Here is a 14,295-nt window from a genome sequence, read left to right as displayed (position 1 = left end):
TCTATAAGAAAAATCTATTTCTTCTCCCCCATTTATTTATTCAGTAATTTACATCAACATGGGCTCTTGTATATTTATTTTATACTTTAGGTTATAATTCAATAATATATTATTTATTTGTTGCTCAAATAATTCAGTTTTGATCTTTTTTTTAGCACTTCCATCCTTTCCAGCAATACAAGATGCTCCAAGCTTATCTGTCATATTCCCTGCCTCAGCCCTAGAATCCACCATTTTTCCAAGGAGCCCTGTTTTCTCTCATTGGACAGTGGATTTAGGAGTCCAAATCTGGGTGCTAGGTATGCTCTTTGTTGTTCGAATTGTTTTTTTTCATTATTTATTTATTTATTTATTTATTTATTTATTTATTTATTTATTTAATTTAGGCAAGGCAATCCTTGGTTGACCTAACAGATTGTCAATCCCTTACTTTTTTATTTTTTATGCCTACAGCACCTGGTCTTCCTAGGTGGTCTCCCATCCAATTACTAACCAGGCCCAACCCTGCTTAGCTTCCGAGATCGGACGGGATCGGGCTTATTCAGGGTGGCATGGCCGTAGACTATTTTTTTATTTTTTAAATAAACAATTCAAACAATAAGGAAAAGTTTAAAGAATTAAGTAAATAAGCCCCTAAATTCCATCATGAAGAGATGAGAAAGTTTCACATTTGTAACTGTCCTTTTAAATCTCGATACATATGACATCTGTCTATGCTTGCTAGACAGCCACTAGTGCACGTGTTTTTTTTCATGCTGTACATACTTTTCTATAACTTGCTTTATAAACTCAATATGTTATGGACATCTTTCCATATCTATGAATGAAGCTCTACTTCATTAATTTTAATGGCTGCCTTTTTCCATTTCATGGTATAATTTATTTCACCAGCCTCTATTAATGGACAATTAGGACCTTAGGATTTTTAGAAAAAAATCTGTTTTACGTTTTTTTCTGCACTCTGTTGATTATCTCCTTGGAATAAAAGAATTTTATTTTGGACCAAAAGCCTTGACATTGTTTACCTTTTGTGTGTGTGCTATTTTCATAAACATAAATTTTAAAACTTTAAAAATTAAAAATGTAATAATGCTCATTGTAATAAATCAAACAGTGCAGATGTGTATGAAGTAAAAAGAGAAAACATCTGCCCTCCTAAGAGGTAACCACTGTAACCCTTTGGTGTAATTGCTAAGAGTGTGGATTTGGGAGTGAGACCATCACAAATTTCACTATAAACTATTTACTGTGTGATCTTGGGCAAATGACCTGACATCTCTACACTTCAGAATTCTCATTTTAAAATGAGGATCACAATAGTACCTATTCCACCAGTTAGTGAGAATGAAATGAATGATATATGTAAAAGGGCTTAGCGCAGTTTCTGACTCATAATAAAGGCTCAATAAACTCACGCTAGTATTATTAATAGTAACTCATGTTACTATTATTACAGTTATTTCTAGGTATGCATATTTAAACTTTTAATAACAATTGTTAACTTGCCCTTCTGGCAGAATCTGAAGACTTGATCTAGATCCCTTAATTAGTATTTTCCAAAGAAGGGTACTCAGATTGATTCAGAACCTCTGGGGGTAGAATCCAGGAAACTCATGTTTATAAAGTTCCTCGAAGGGTTCTGATGTCCACTAAAGTTGGAGAATCATTGTCTTGGAACTAAAAGGCTGAGAAAGGGAAAGGGATGGAACAGTGGTAGAAGGGGTCAACCATGGATGGTCAAGGCTGACATTGGGAACACTGTACCAAGCCTGAGACAGTGTAGTGGAGGGGTTGGCTTCAGTTCTGTTCTCAGAAAGACCTGGGTTTGAAGCACAGTGACTAGTGTGGCCTTAGGTCATGACCCTGCTGAGCCTGTCTGGCTCCCTCCCTCTCCTACTTTAAGTCTTTGACAACTGTCACTTTTTTATGCTAGGCTTTCCCTGGCCACACTTTTTTAAATTGCCTCCTCCCCCACCCCATCCCTGCTCTATTTTTCTCACTATCATTTATCACCATCTAATATACATCTATTTTATTCATTTGTCTTCTCCACTAAAAGTAAAGCTCCACCAAAGCTTTGTCTGTTCTATTGATGTATCCACTGTCCCTAAAACAAAGCATGTCACATAACAGGTACTTAATAACTTTGTGTATGAATAAACCCACTGATAAAAAAAGAAGATATCTCTATTTCCTAGGGAGATACTAGGGCTGTTACGAGTATTAATGAGATAATACATTTAATACTCATTCCAACAGTGTCTAGGCACATTCTGAATGAATTACTTTTACCCTCCAGCTTTTTTGTGGTATAATTGACAGATAAATTCACTGGCTTACTATTAACCTAGGATGCTTCCAGGTTGACTGAGCCCCGAGAAAGGGATGAAGGGATCTCGAACTTTTCTTGCAGATTTTTACTGTTGATCAGCTCCCTTTCCCCTAGTGTCCCCTGGGTCATACTCCCAGAGGAGTTCCGGGTTCCTCAACAATTAATCGAAGACAAGTCTAACTGGTCCTTCCGCTCAGAGAATAGGAGAAGCCGAGCCCTAACTTTGACCAAGAGTTACTCCCCTACTTTCCTCAGTAGGTGACTAGAAAGGGATTTCAATAACAACAGCCGCCTCTATCATCTAGGTTGATGCCACCATCACAGCAGAAAAAAACCCGTCTACTGACGAGGCTTTCGGAGGGCGAAGGTACGGTGGGAGTGTCATCCCTTTCAGCGCAGGCACGTTCGTGCTCAACTCCGCGACTATCGCGATAGACAAGCGAGATCGGCGCTGGCCCTTTAACAGCCCCTTCCCGGGGGCCTGCCCCGCGCGTGCGCACTGTGGTTCTGCGCTTGTCATCATGGCGACGCGGGGCCATGTGCAGGACCCTAACGACAGGCGCCTCCGGCCCATTTACGGTGAGTGCCTGAGGCCAGTCTGGTCGCCGGCCGAACGCGCCAAGGGCTGCCGAGGCCAGGGCAGGGGCCCAAGAGGGGCGCTGAGGGTACGGGAGCGGGGCTGGCGGGCGGCGGGGGCGGGCCGCGAGGGCCTCTAGGCCGCAGCCACCCGCCTCGCGTAGGCGCCGGCAGGGCCTTCCTGAGCCCTGAGGTGGCAGCGTTGCGGTCGTGGCAGCGGCGTGGGTCGTGGCAGCGGCAGGCCGGTAGAGCAGACCCGACAGGCAAGGATGCGTTGTTAGAGCCACACCAAGGGAGACCCGAGATCTTTCCGCAGGAGGAAGCTGGCTCCGGCGACAGTGTGGGACACCCTACTTGAGGGAAAATTCCCCACCAAAGATTTTTTACGTACGGGGCACGGGGCCTAGAGGCTCGTCCGACTAGCTGTGCTCGGTGCACATGAAGAAACAGAGGTCCAAAGAAGGGAAGGGGCTGACGCAAGGTCACCCGGATCGAGTCAGGAGCAGGCCGTATTCGAGGCTCCCAATCCAGAGGTCTTTGGTGGAGAAACAGCTGCTCTGGGCACACGTGGGAGGCAGGAGTTGGGGTGCGGGAGTAGGGGGTGGTCTTGGGCCCAAAATAGCGGTGAAGAGACTGGTAGCTCCTGTCGGGGGGGCTTGCAGGGCTGCTTGCAGGGCTTTTAGTTTTCTGCAGCTTCTCTGTTATTTTTTTATTTTTTCCTTTTCTTTTCCTGCAGCTTGCCTTCGCGTGCTAAGTGGAGCCCCCTCCATAACGCTTACCTCAACCCACAGGTTTTAAGACGTTGATGTCATCCTGCTACCCCGGTTGTGAAAAGTCACAAATTTGAGTCAGGGAGAAACACCTTTTCAGTAATCGAGGTGTTCTGTAATCGGACAGTGGTCTTTTGCATGTCCTTTCCTCTTAGATGGTTGTATGGTCTTGGTCTCAGTTAATAGTGAGGAAGGCTTCAAGGTCAGTGGTTTTTGCAAACTTAGACCTTGTGTTTCTAGTGTGAATGTTACTAAATGGAGACATCATTTAACTTTTTTGGGGCAGGGGTAACTTTATGTTTCTGGCACAGTAGGTCCTGCTTTTATTTCGTAATTCGTATGATGCTTTGCTCTCACATTTGATTCTAGCAACAACCCTGTGAAATGGGTAATAATAATAGCTAATATGTATAGAGTGCTCATTATGTCAGTCACTGTTCTTGGCTTTTTCATATATGGGTTATCTCAGTCTTCACACATTCTCATGAGGTGAGTAGTTTTTTCCAGTCCCACCAATCCTCCTCAGCTTTTTTCACAGATGAAGAAACTGGGGCTTTACTGATGTTGTGTAATTTGTCTAAAGTCACTCAGCTACCTTTCCTGGAGCTAGGATCTGAACCTCTGTGGACTGTCCCAGAATCATCTTAATCACTGTGCTAGAAACCACCTCACTTTGAGCTGAAGACACTGACTTGCCAAAGGTCACACAGGTAGTGAGTGGCGGAGATAGGACTCTGATTTTCGTTTCCCTGGGACTGCATATGCTCATGCCCTCCAGTATATATTTTCAGAGGGCAGGGATGAAATACACAAGGGTGACTGAGGGAAAGAACTGAATTCAGGGTTCACAATTTGTGGCCATTAACAGCTCTGCTCAGCAGCTGCCTGCAGACTTCTATTTTCTTTTTTAACTAAAAAGAGTCAATGCTTTTAAGAATAATTGGATTTCTAATATTGTCTTCGAGGACCAAAGAAAATGCCTTTGGTGTCCCATAAATCATTTAGAATTAATAGTGTTTTGAACTGTCTGATAAGAAAAACCTTGTCCATTTCACATTGCTAAACATCAGGATATGTTAATCAGAAGTAACATGTCATATTCTCATAAATGAAGCCAGAGTTATATTGCTTTTATTATAATTAGAGGGGAAGAGGATTAGAAGAGGCTATCTTTAGGAATTCCAAGGCAATTAATAGAAACTGTCTAGAATGGGAAAAGAAAAGGTAGTGACTGTCCTCGACTTCAGCACTTTCGACTTTGACCTCCAGACTTTGGGACAACCCTGCTTTTGTGTTTAAATGCATTAGTGCCTCAAACCACCATTGTTTCTTGAATTCAGACATTCATTACCTGATAAATAAAAAAGCTCACTCATGATGATGCTTGCCCACCAGCCAAAAGTTCAGCGGACTGTTAGCATTGAGTGCTTATTTGTGTGCTAACTATCCTATTAGGTAGGTAAGATTATTGTGATAGTAGTGAACTGGAGGCCAGAGATTAACTTGCTCAGAGTTGCAGCTAGTAAATCTAGAGCTGGGATTTGAACACGGGCATTCTCACGGGAGAGTCCAGCCCTTTACCAAGTTCAATTTCAGCAACATTACTGTCTTTGTATAGCATTATTTGTATTGCAAAGGTTTTAGGATTTTAAAACTGTTGGAAACCCTCTCAGTGATCTCAACTCTTGCTGAATATTGTTGAGGGTAGAAACAGGGTTATGAGGGTGAATAATTGTAAAATTGTGGGTTGAGATGTGGAGAAATTCTATTTTTGGTGTCTAGGTTTGGTAAAGCTTTTCTGTGCAGAAATTTGGTTGGTTGAAACATCTTCAGAGTGCATCTCATTACTTATAAATTGGTAAGTTTAGGTGTTGCATTCTTGGTTTTTGAAAACCACTCGTGACCTTACTAGAACATCTACTTTATTCCTTCTCTTTTTGCTAAAATGATTCTCTTGTGCTTTATAGTTCTCAACATATTTTTTACTCTTATGTGACTTTCTTCTACCATTATTATTCATTTAAAAATGTTTTTAGTGTTTAGGGGGAGGGGAGGGGGTGGGAGTGATGGTCAGGTATGGCACTGAATAAGTGTGTAGAATACAGGAATTGCTAGGTCAGCAATTGCAAAATAGAAATAGAAAAAATTAAAAGAAAAAATATTCCCATAGTCTTTAGATTACACACCCATTTATATTTACTTTTCTGGCACAAGATCCTTTGTACTAATCTGTCTTTCTACCTTGCAGTCTTCCTCTAGTCTGGATCAGGTGTAACATATTTCCCACCTGTTTCCTGATTGATAATCACTTCCTTGGTGAGTTAGGACATTTCCCTTCAGTGCCTGGCCAAACTCCAGGTAATTAATTATTCTATAGTTCATTAGTAAAAACTCCCATATCTTCAATGGAATGTAGTATTTATTCTGAGGCATCTATTGGGCCATTGTGATTTGTGTCCTTCCTGTTTTGCCCCAGGAGTGAGTAGCAGGGTGTCTTGGTTAGTGAAGACTATCTTGCCTTTCTGTAGAAAAGTCACTTGACACAACTTTTTTTTTTCCTGAAATTATGACCATTTAAAAAAGCTCTGATTTAGACTTTTAAATTCTAAAAACATTTTAAACTTAAAGATTTTAATGCACAGACAATTCCTGGAAGACTACATATAGTAAAGGGTAGTTGGAGCATAGGTCAAGATTAAGAGACTAATACTTTTCATGTTATATCTTTATGAACTGTTTGGATTTGTTTCAAATCATGATCTCTGTTATTTTTGTTATTTAAAAAATTGAAGAGATTTTATAAAACGTTAAAATGTTTTGAAAAATCTAATAGTGGGAAGCCCCATCACTAGGAATTAGTTCTTGGAACTTCTTGTTGTAGTCTTTTTGTATGTAAGTATGTAACTCATTTCTTAGACTACTCAATTTCCAGAAGATGGTCTCCCACCCATCCAGTTTGTTCATTTATATATTCCTTTCTTGGTTCAACTTATTTATTGAGGGCCTGATATGTGCTAGGCACAGTGTAGATGCAGGGAATGAATGAGTATGGAACAGCACACACATGATTTCTGCTTTCAAGGAACTTATAATTTCAGATTTTTTAAATGATAGTAAGTACATTTGTGCTAGGAATTCTGAAGGAAAAGTCCAGGTTGCCAAGAGAGCATAGGACATGGGCATCTTGGCTGTTGGGGACAAGTTAAGAATAGGTTCCCTGAGGAAGTGACATTTTACTCTGGACATGAAGAAAGAGCAGAAGTTAGGGATGAAATGGGGGAGGGAGTGGAGAGAGTGAGTGTGTAAAAAGGAGCTTGTTCCACTTGAAGACTAAGAAAATTCTTGTATGGTTGGGACGCAGAGATGAGTGAGATAAAACTACAGAGGTAGAGGGACTCCGAGCTTTGTAAGCCATTTTAAGGATTTTGAAATTTGTTGTAAAGACAGTGGGAAGCACTGAAGAAATTTAACCAGAATCGGGTAATCAAGCTTGCATTTTTGAAAGATAGCTCTGAATACTCTGGGGGGAAATAATTTTAAAGAGGGCAAGTGTAGGATGCGAGCTGATCAGTTAGGAGGCATTGTTCATTTTTAAATTCACCACCCCGCATCTCGCACATAGTAGGTATTAAACAAAGGCTTGTTGACTGAAAGAATGTTTCACCTACCATTTGTACTGGTAAAAGCAAGGATCCTATTCACAAACATTCAGGTTTTTTAATCAAAGGACATGGTAATATAACTATAGAGCTAGTATTCAGTCCTTTTCTAAATTGGAGAAATATCTTCAGTAGTCTCTGAAGCTCTTACAGGAAGTGGAAACAGTACAGGTTGTCATTTCAACCTCTGGAGACTTTCCACAGCAGCTGTATTTGCAAGACTGAGCCCTTTTTTTGTCAGTATCCCTAAGTGTTATTGGACAAATTCATTCCAGGGCCTCTTCATTCCAGGCCTGCGTGTGTCAGGGCTTGCTGCTGTCTGTCTGCAACTGCACCAAAGAGGAGCTTCTGTGGAAGTATTACCTGGGAGGGCGGCTTGCTCATTTATTCAACAAATTTTGATAGTCCCTTGCCAATGATTTAACCCAATGTTTCCCAAATTTCTAGTATTTTTTGACCCAATCTGATGATTTTAGCTTTAGTATACTATTATGCATATTATCATTTACTTAATATTTTTCTCTAAGTTGACTTTTAAACTTAAATTTATTTAAAAAAAAGTCATTACCGTTAATGGAAAATCTGTCACTTGCTGTGAGAAAACAAAACCATAAAAATAAGTACAGTGAAAACGAAACAATGTTATTAATGTCTTAACTAGATTCTGATACTTGTGAAACTGAGACCTGTTCCTTCCCTGTTTAAAAAAAGACAGCAAGAATTAAGTGGACAGGCTAACACCAAACTGAGGCTATCTCCTTAATATAAAGGAAATATTAGAAAAGAGATCAACTTTCTCACTGTATTATCTAGTGCTGTCTGCAAGGACCCCCTAAAAAACGTTTCTGTTGGTGTGGTACCCATGCCTTGAAAAACATTGCTTTAACTGATTCATCATCATCTTATTGTTTCCTCTGTGTGATTTGTGGGTGACTGATTTTGGTTTACTCCTGTTATTAAGGGAAGAACACCAATCTTTATGGTCAAGCCACAATTACCCTTGAGTAAGTTTTAAAGACTTAACTAAAAAAGACGGACTTATTATATTATTTTTATTGGTCTGTTTTCTCCAAGGACTACATAATTTATGTTCCAGAATCAATAATATAAAATGAAAATAACTTTTCCCAAAAAGCTCAGCAACCAATTAGTCAGTAGTCACTGAGGGAGGTATCCAGGAAAGGGGAGCCTGACAGCAGCCTGGATGTGGTGGAGTGTCTTAGTTAAAACTCTTTTGGGTACAGGGAACAGAAACTCACTGACATCAGCTCAAGTAAAGAGGGGTTGCTGTAAACCCTTGTGGGCACCTGAGGCAGAAAATGCAGTGTTCTAGGGTATCACAGAAACTAGAAAGCTGTCAGGATCTAAAGCTTCTTTCTCAAATGTTCATCTCTGCTTTTATCTGTGTCTGTTCTTTGTTTGGTTCTTCAGACTGTTTTTTCCAACTTACTCATCAGTTTACCCAGGGCCTAACATGTTGGCTCTGTGGCCACGCCAAGCTGTGGCTAGAGGATGGAGAGGTCATTAGCCTTTCCCCACAAGCTTAATTAGCACTGCCCTTCCTTCAGTTTTTCGATAAAGATAGTTGGCATTTTTCATTCTTTTATAAATATTACGTGAATGAAGAGTCAAGGGAGAACTCCTTTTCTTCACTCCCCATCAACCAACTTGCATCCTCTAAGGCTCCTTCAAAATGGAAATTCCAGAGCTGCTGCTGGTAACCTCAGACTCATATTTATTGCCTTCCAAATGAGCTTTATTTTAGCTTTCCCAGAGCTTTCTGACTCCGGCTTTCAGTGTTGCAGTTACAGATTACCTGGCAGAAACCTTATTTATCCAAATTAGGTCAAATGTCCACTCCATTGGGCTACAATTACATGGTCTGGACATGGTCATCCAGTCCTTCCCCTTTAGCAGAGGCAGTGGAAACTTTTCCCAGAGAAGAGGACATGGGCAGGTAGGAACAATAATTTCAGAGCCTTGTCAACTACAGGAAGTTAAGTATCCTTACGGTGCTGACCCCTGCCTGGTCTGATCCGTTTATGGACAGGTCCGCAGATATGGAGTTTCATCAAAGATGTCTACTCGTTGAGAAGGCTTCACGGTATGTTCTATAAACCTGGAGTTTTTGCAGGGCTGAGTCAGCAGTAACTAGAACTGACTCAGAATGAGATCAGCATCAAGTCTTTAGGAAGAGAAGGTGTCATTGAGCTGCACTTTCTCTGTCATAGTCTATAAAGGACAAATGAAGGCCTGTTGGCTAAGCTAAGGATTTAAGAAAATGAGTATTAGATATTTGGGTATTCAGGACAAGATTGTATGCTTTTAGAGTTCTGTGGTTCTCTGATCTCTCTACCGGAGTACTAAGTCTTTGATCTTCCTTTCTAGGTTGTGATTCCCTCCACAGTAGGGCTCTTTTTGTTTTTCTTTTTTGAATTTTTATAGAGTATTTGAGCCAAACTGACAACATTTGCCAAGGGGCAAGATCTCAGATGCTCTGGCCACAGTAAGGCTCTCTTTGACTTTCTTCCCTGGGTTGTGATTCCCTCCACAGTAAGGCTTTTTAATCTTTTTACATAACATTATAGGTGCTTATAAATATTAAGCGCAGTGAAGACTGAAGAGATGAAACTCAAGTGTTCATGTGGCTGTTAAAAGTTTTAGTGAAGTATTCATTGGAGGAAAATTGAACCCATTAGGTAAAATGATAGTCTATTTCTGTTATTTGGGATACTCCAGGCCACCAGGGCCATAAATTACTTTGAGTTGTCTCAGTCTCCTCTGTCTCTATGCTGATTTGGGACCTTGATGATCAAAGAGAGACTAGTAGTGATAGCAGACTGTGAACTGGTTTGTGTTCCATTATCTTTCTATATTCAGAATCAACAGCTACCACCCTGTTTCTCACTTAAAATACTTTTCATTTTTCTTCTCTGCGAAGGAATCTTTGCTTTTATTATTTTTAAATTTAAATTTATTTTTAGAGCAGTTTTTGGTTTACAGAAAACGAGCATACAGTACAGAGAGTTTCTCTGTATCCCCACACTCTTCTCCTTTCCCCCAGTTTCTCTTATTATTAACATCTTGCATTAATGTGATATATTTGTTACAATTGCTGAGTCAATATGATATGTTATTAATTAAAGTACATAGTTTACTGGTTTACATTAGGGTTCCTTCTTTGTGTCGTACATTCTGTGGGTTTTGACAAATGTACAATAATGTGTCTTTATTACAGTATCATACAGAATAGTTGCACTGCCTTAAACTCTACCTATTCATCCCTCCCAACCCCTGGCAACCACTGATTGTTCTATTGTCTCTAATTTTTGCCTTTTCTAAATGTCATATAGTTGGAATCATATAGCACGTAGCCTTATCAGATTGGCTTCTTTCACTTAGCAACATGCATTTAAAGTTCTTCCGTGGTTTTTTGTGGCTTTATGGCTCATTTCTTTTTTATCGCTGAGTAATATTTCATTGTATGGTTGTACCACAGTTTGTTTATCTGTTAACCTATCGAAGGGCATCTTTGTTGCTTCTAAGTTTTGGCAGTTATGAATAAAGTTGCTATAAACATTGCGTGCAGGTTTTTGTGAGGAAGTAAGTTTTCAGCTCATCTGGATAGATATCAAGGGGCTCAGTTGCTGGATCGTTTGGTAAGAGTACGTTTAGTTTTCAAAGAAGCTGTCAAACTGTCTTTCAAAGTGGCTGAACCAGTTTGCATTCTTACCAGCAAGGAATGAGAGTTGCTGTTGCCCTGTCATTTGTCGTTGCTCTCTCATGGTTGCAAAATAGATTATTTTGAGTTTTCTGTGCCTGGTCTGTCCCTACGCTAAAAGAGGGACCTGGTAGTTGTAGCAGGTTGTAGCTGGCCTGTGTTTAGTCATCTTTCTATATTTAGAATCACCAGTTACCACTGTTTCCCATTTAATACACTTCTCATTTTCTTTTAGATCTTCTCATCTGGAAATGAATCTTTGCTTTTGTTAGACTTTTGAATAATAATCGATTACTCACTTTAATGCAATTTTGTAGCAGGTCTCCATATTCCTTAAAAGCCAGAATGGATATATAGCTTAGAGAACCTAGAAGTCAATTGTTCTTCAGGGTCAGTGCTAGTTTATATTTTTGCTAGAGTGTTTGAAAGTTTAGTTTTCTTTGCATCCTTTCCCACTCCTGATATTATTGGACTTCATCTCTACTGCCTCCACCATGGGTAATCTTTCTCTTTTCTTCAGCGAAGAACACTTAACTCTGTGATAAAGGAAGTACTCAGTAAAGATTTTATTGAAAGAACATTATTTGGTGGCTTTAAAGTTTGAATATTAGAAAGCGTTCTTTTTTAAAAATATATTTTAATTTTGGGGTGACTAAACCTATTTATTTCCCACAGGTAAAGATATTAATGTCATCTGTCATCTAAATATGTTTGCCTTGAGTCTTCCTTAAGGATTAATATAACTGGATTATATGGCTTTTGGATGAAAGAGGACTATAGGGATGGCTGTAAGGTGGTATTTTGGGCTATCCTAGTCGTTTAGTGTTAAAATTGGCTCCATGATGTTTTTACTACTGTATTGACACTTTCCAAAACATCTGATACCAGCCCGTGCATTTTTCATATTTATTGTTGAAGGAATATAACTACTATAATTTCTGTTTTCATAGATTATCTTGATAATGGTAATAATAAAATGGCAATTCAGCAAGCAGATAAATTATTGAAGAAGCATAAGGATCTTCATTGTGCTAAGGTAAGTTCATTTGATCTTGAGTTACTTATATTTGGTGGGTTATATATTGTAATCTTTACAGGGAAAAGATGTTTAATTAATCTCTTTAGTTACTACATATGTTTTTTTCAAAGTATTTTTAGACCATTTGTTTTTTTGATCATTTAAGTGCTGTAAATAATATTTAGTTAAAAGCTAGCTATTTCTTTGGGAATAGTTATCTAATTTAATTATTCTGTTTCCACAGAGTCCTTTTAAGCAATGTTTTGCATTCTTAATATACTGAAATAGGAAAGAATCTTGATTTGGTCATATTTTTAGTAAAATGACTTAGTTGATTAGCAACCAAGGCATACCTTACAACTTCTTGTGCTTTCAAATTGGCTTTCTGTGGTTCATATTTCCTTTTCTGTCCTTTTAAACCTGATTTATCTTGTCTTTCTATCAGATTTTAAAGGCAATTGGTTTACAGAGAACTGGAAAGCAGGAGGAAGCCTTCACCTTGGCACAGGAGGTAGCAGCCCTTGAACCCACAGATGACAACTCGCTGCAGGCACTGACTATTCTTTACCGGGAGATGCATCGACGTATGTTTCTTTCCTTCCATTGCTTTTAAACATGAGCTTAAGTTTTTGGATATTTCTAATTGAGTTCTCTGTTTGTTTGATTTACTTATCGCTCGTGATTTGGTGGATGACAAAGGCGACATAATACATTAACCATGATTTCCAAAGACTAGACAGAAAGAGTGTTTTATATGTATTAAGGTACTCAAATTGGAATGTGGACTTCAGTTTCATTTGTGACATTTTGATTTGCTAAATGGAAGAGTTACTCTTTTTTTTTTTTTCCTACTTTTTAACATGGAAAATTTCAAATATAGACAAAAACAAGAGAATAGCGTAATAAATCAATCACATTGCACTCATTACCCACCATCAGCAATTATTGACACATGGCCAATTTTATCTGTTCCCCTCCCTCGCCAGAATATTTCTGAGCATATCCTAGTCTGCCATTTCATCTGTAAATGGTTTTTTATTGTTGATTCTTAAATATATTATGAAATAATAAATATTTCTTATAATACATACTATAGAACATATTTTATGTGACACTAGACAGTTTGATGTGGAATAATGAACATTCATGAAACTACGTCTCAACTTAAGAAATAGAGAGCATTTATCAATACTAAGAATGCTTCCTGTCCGTTCCATGTCAATTTCATTTCCCTTTTACCTTCCAAGGGAGCAGAGCAATGGCATGGAGGCATGATACAGCACAGGTAATCTAGTGGAACTATTAATAGTTTGATGTGGCTGGAACATAAAATGCTGGGGGAGTTAGGAAGGAGACAGGCTGGATCCTGTTCTTGTATATTATAAATGTGATGGAGAGGCTCACCTTTTCCATGTTTTACTGAATAACATCTAATCAAGAGAAGAGTAATATCACATGAGGCGAAGTAAATACTTTCTTTTTCCTTAATGATGAGACATCTATTTCCTACAAATAGGAAAAAAATTAAATGCTGTTAAGATGTAAGTTATGCTTCAGTAATTAAAGAAAATTCTATTTCTTTTTATCTTAGCGGAGCTAGTTACAAAACTTTATGAGGCAGCTGTGAAGAAAGTACCCAACAGTGAGGAGTATCACTCTCACCTCTTCATGGCCTATGCCAGAGTGGGCGAATACAAGAAAATGCAACAGGTAACTTGATGCCCATATCACTTGGGCTGTGGGATTTGCTATTAGGATTTGCTAAAAGTCCTTTAAATGGTGTCTGTGTGTTTGCATACGTGCGTAGAACTGAATTATGTTGAGATCAGTTAACTTTCTTGTGTGTTTTAAAGATGAACTATTCAAGTTTTTTAAATGTTTTATTTGGAGAAATTTGATTACATTGTTCTGGTAAGTCTGCTTCAAATTGTCCCATTTCAGTTTGTCTCAAATTGCTGTTAATTGTTTCAGAAAGTAGACACAAATCCCAGAGCAAAAAACTGAAGATTATAGAGAGATTAACTTTAAAGTTTACATCTAATTTGTAAATGTAACTATTTATAGCTTGCTGAGATTTTTAAATCCTCCTCAGGGGAAAAAATCCTCATTGCTTGGGATACTTTTTTCTTCTTTTTTTCTTTGTTGTTGGAGGAAGCTTATTTGCAAGTTAGCACATTTTAGATGTTCCTTGTAGGCATGTGAGCCTCATTTGGGACACA

At 38.8% G+C, this 14,295-nt stretch overlaps 1 protein-coding gene and 1 non-coding gene across 2 annotated transcripts in view; one reads left to right on the top strand and one right to left on the bottom strand.

The window, feature by feature from the left end:
* Positions 1-444: 444 nt before the first annotated feature.
* Positions 445-563, bottom strand: LOC120606898 (5S ribosomal RNA). The gene has a single exon (XR_005654019.1). It is a non-coding gene; the product is annotated as a 5S ribosomal RNA (ribosomal RNA).
* Positions 564-2,802: 2,239 nt separating this feature from the next.
* Positions 2,803-14,295, top strand: part of NAA25 (N-alpha-acetyltransferase 25, NatB auxiliary subunit) — a 56,908-nt gene continuing 45,415 nt past the window's right edge. Inside the window, exons 1-4 of the mRNA XM_039868157.1 lie at positions 2,803-2,911; positions 12,009-12,094; positions 12,522-12,660; positions 13,668-13,786. Coding sequence (XP_039724091.1) covers positions 2,854-2,911; positions 12,009-12,094; positions 12,522-12,660; positions 13,668-13,786 — 402 coding nt within the window. The 5' untranslated portion in view covers positions 2,803-2,853. The remainder of the gene's footprint in view (positions 2,912-12,008; positions 12,095-12,521; positions 12,661-13,667; positions 13,787-14,295) is intronic.

Source organism: Pteropus medius, unplaced genomic scaffold (assembly GCF_902729225.1).
Source record: "Pteropus medius unplaced genomic scaffold, Ma_sr-lr_union100, whole genome shotgun sequence".
Lineage (NCBI taxonomy): Eukaryota > Metazoa > Chordata > Mammalia > Chiroptera > Pteropodidae > Pteropus > Pteropus medius.
The sequence above is the reverse complement of the archived record's forward strand: the minus strand, read 5'-3'. Positions and strand labels throughout refer to the sequence as shown.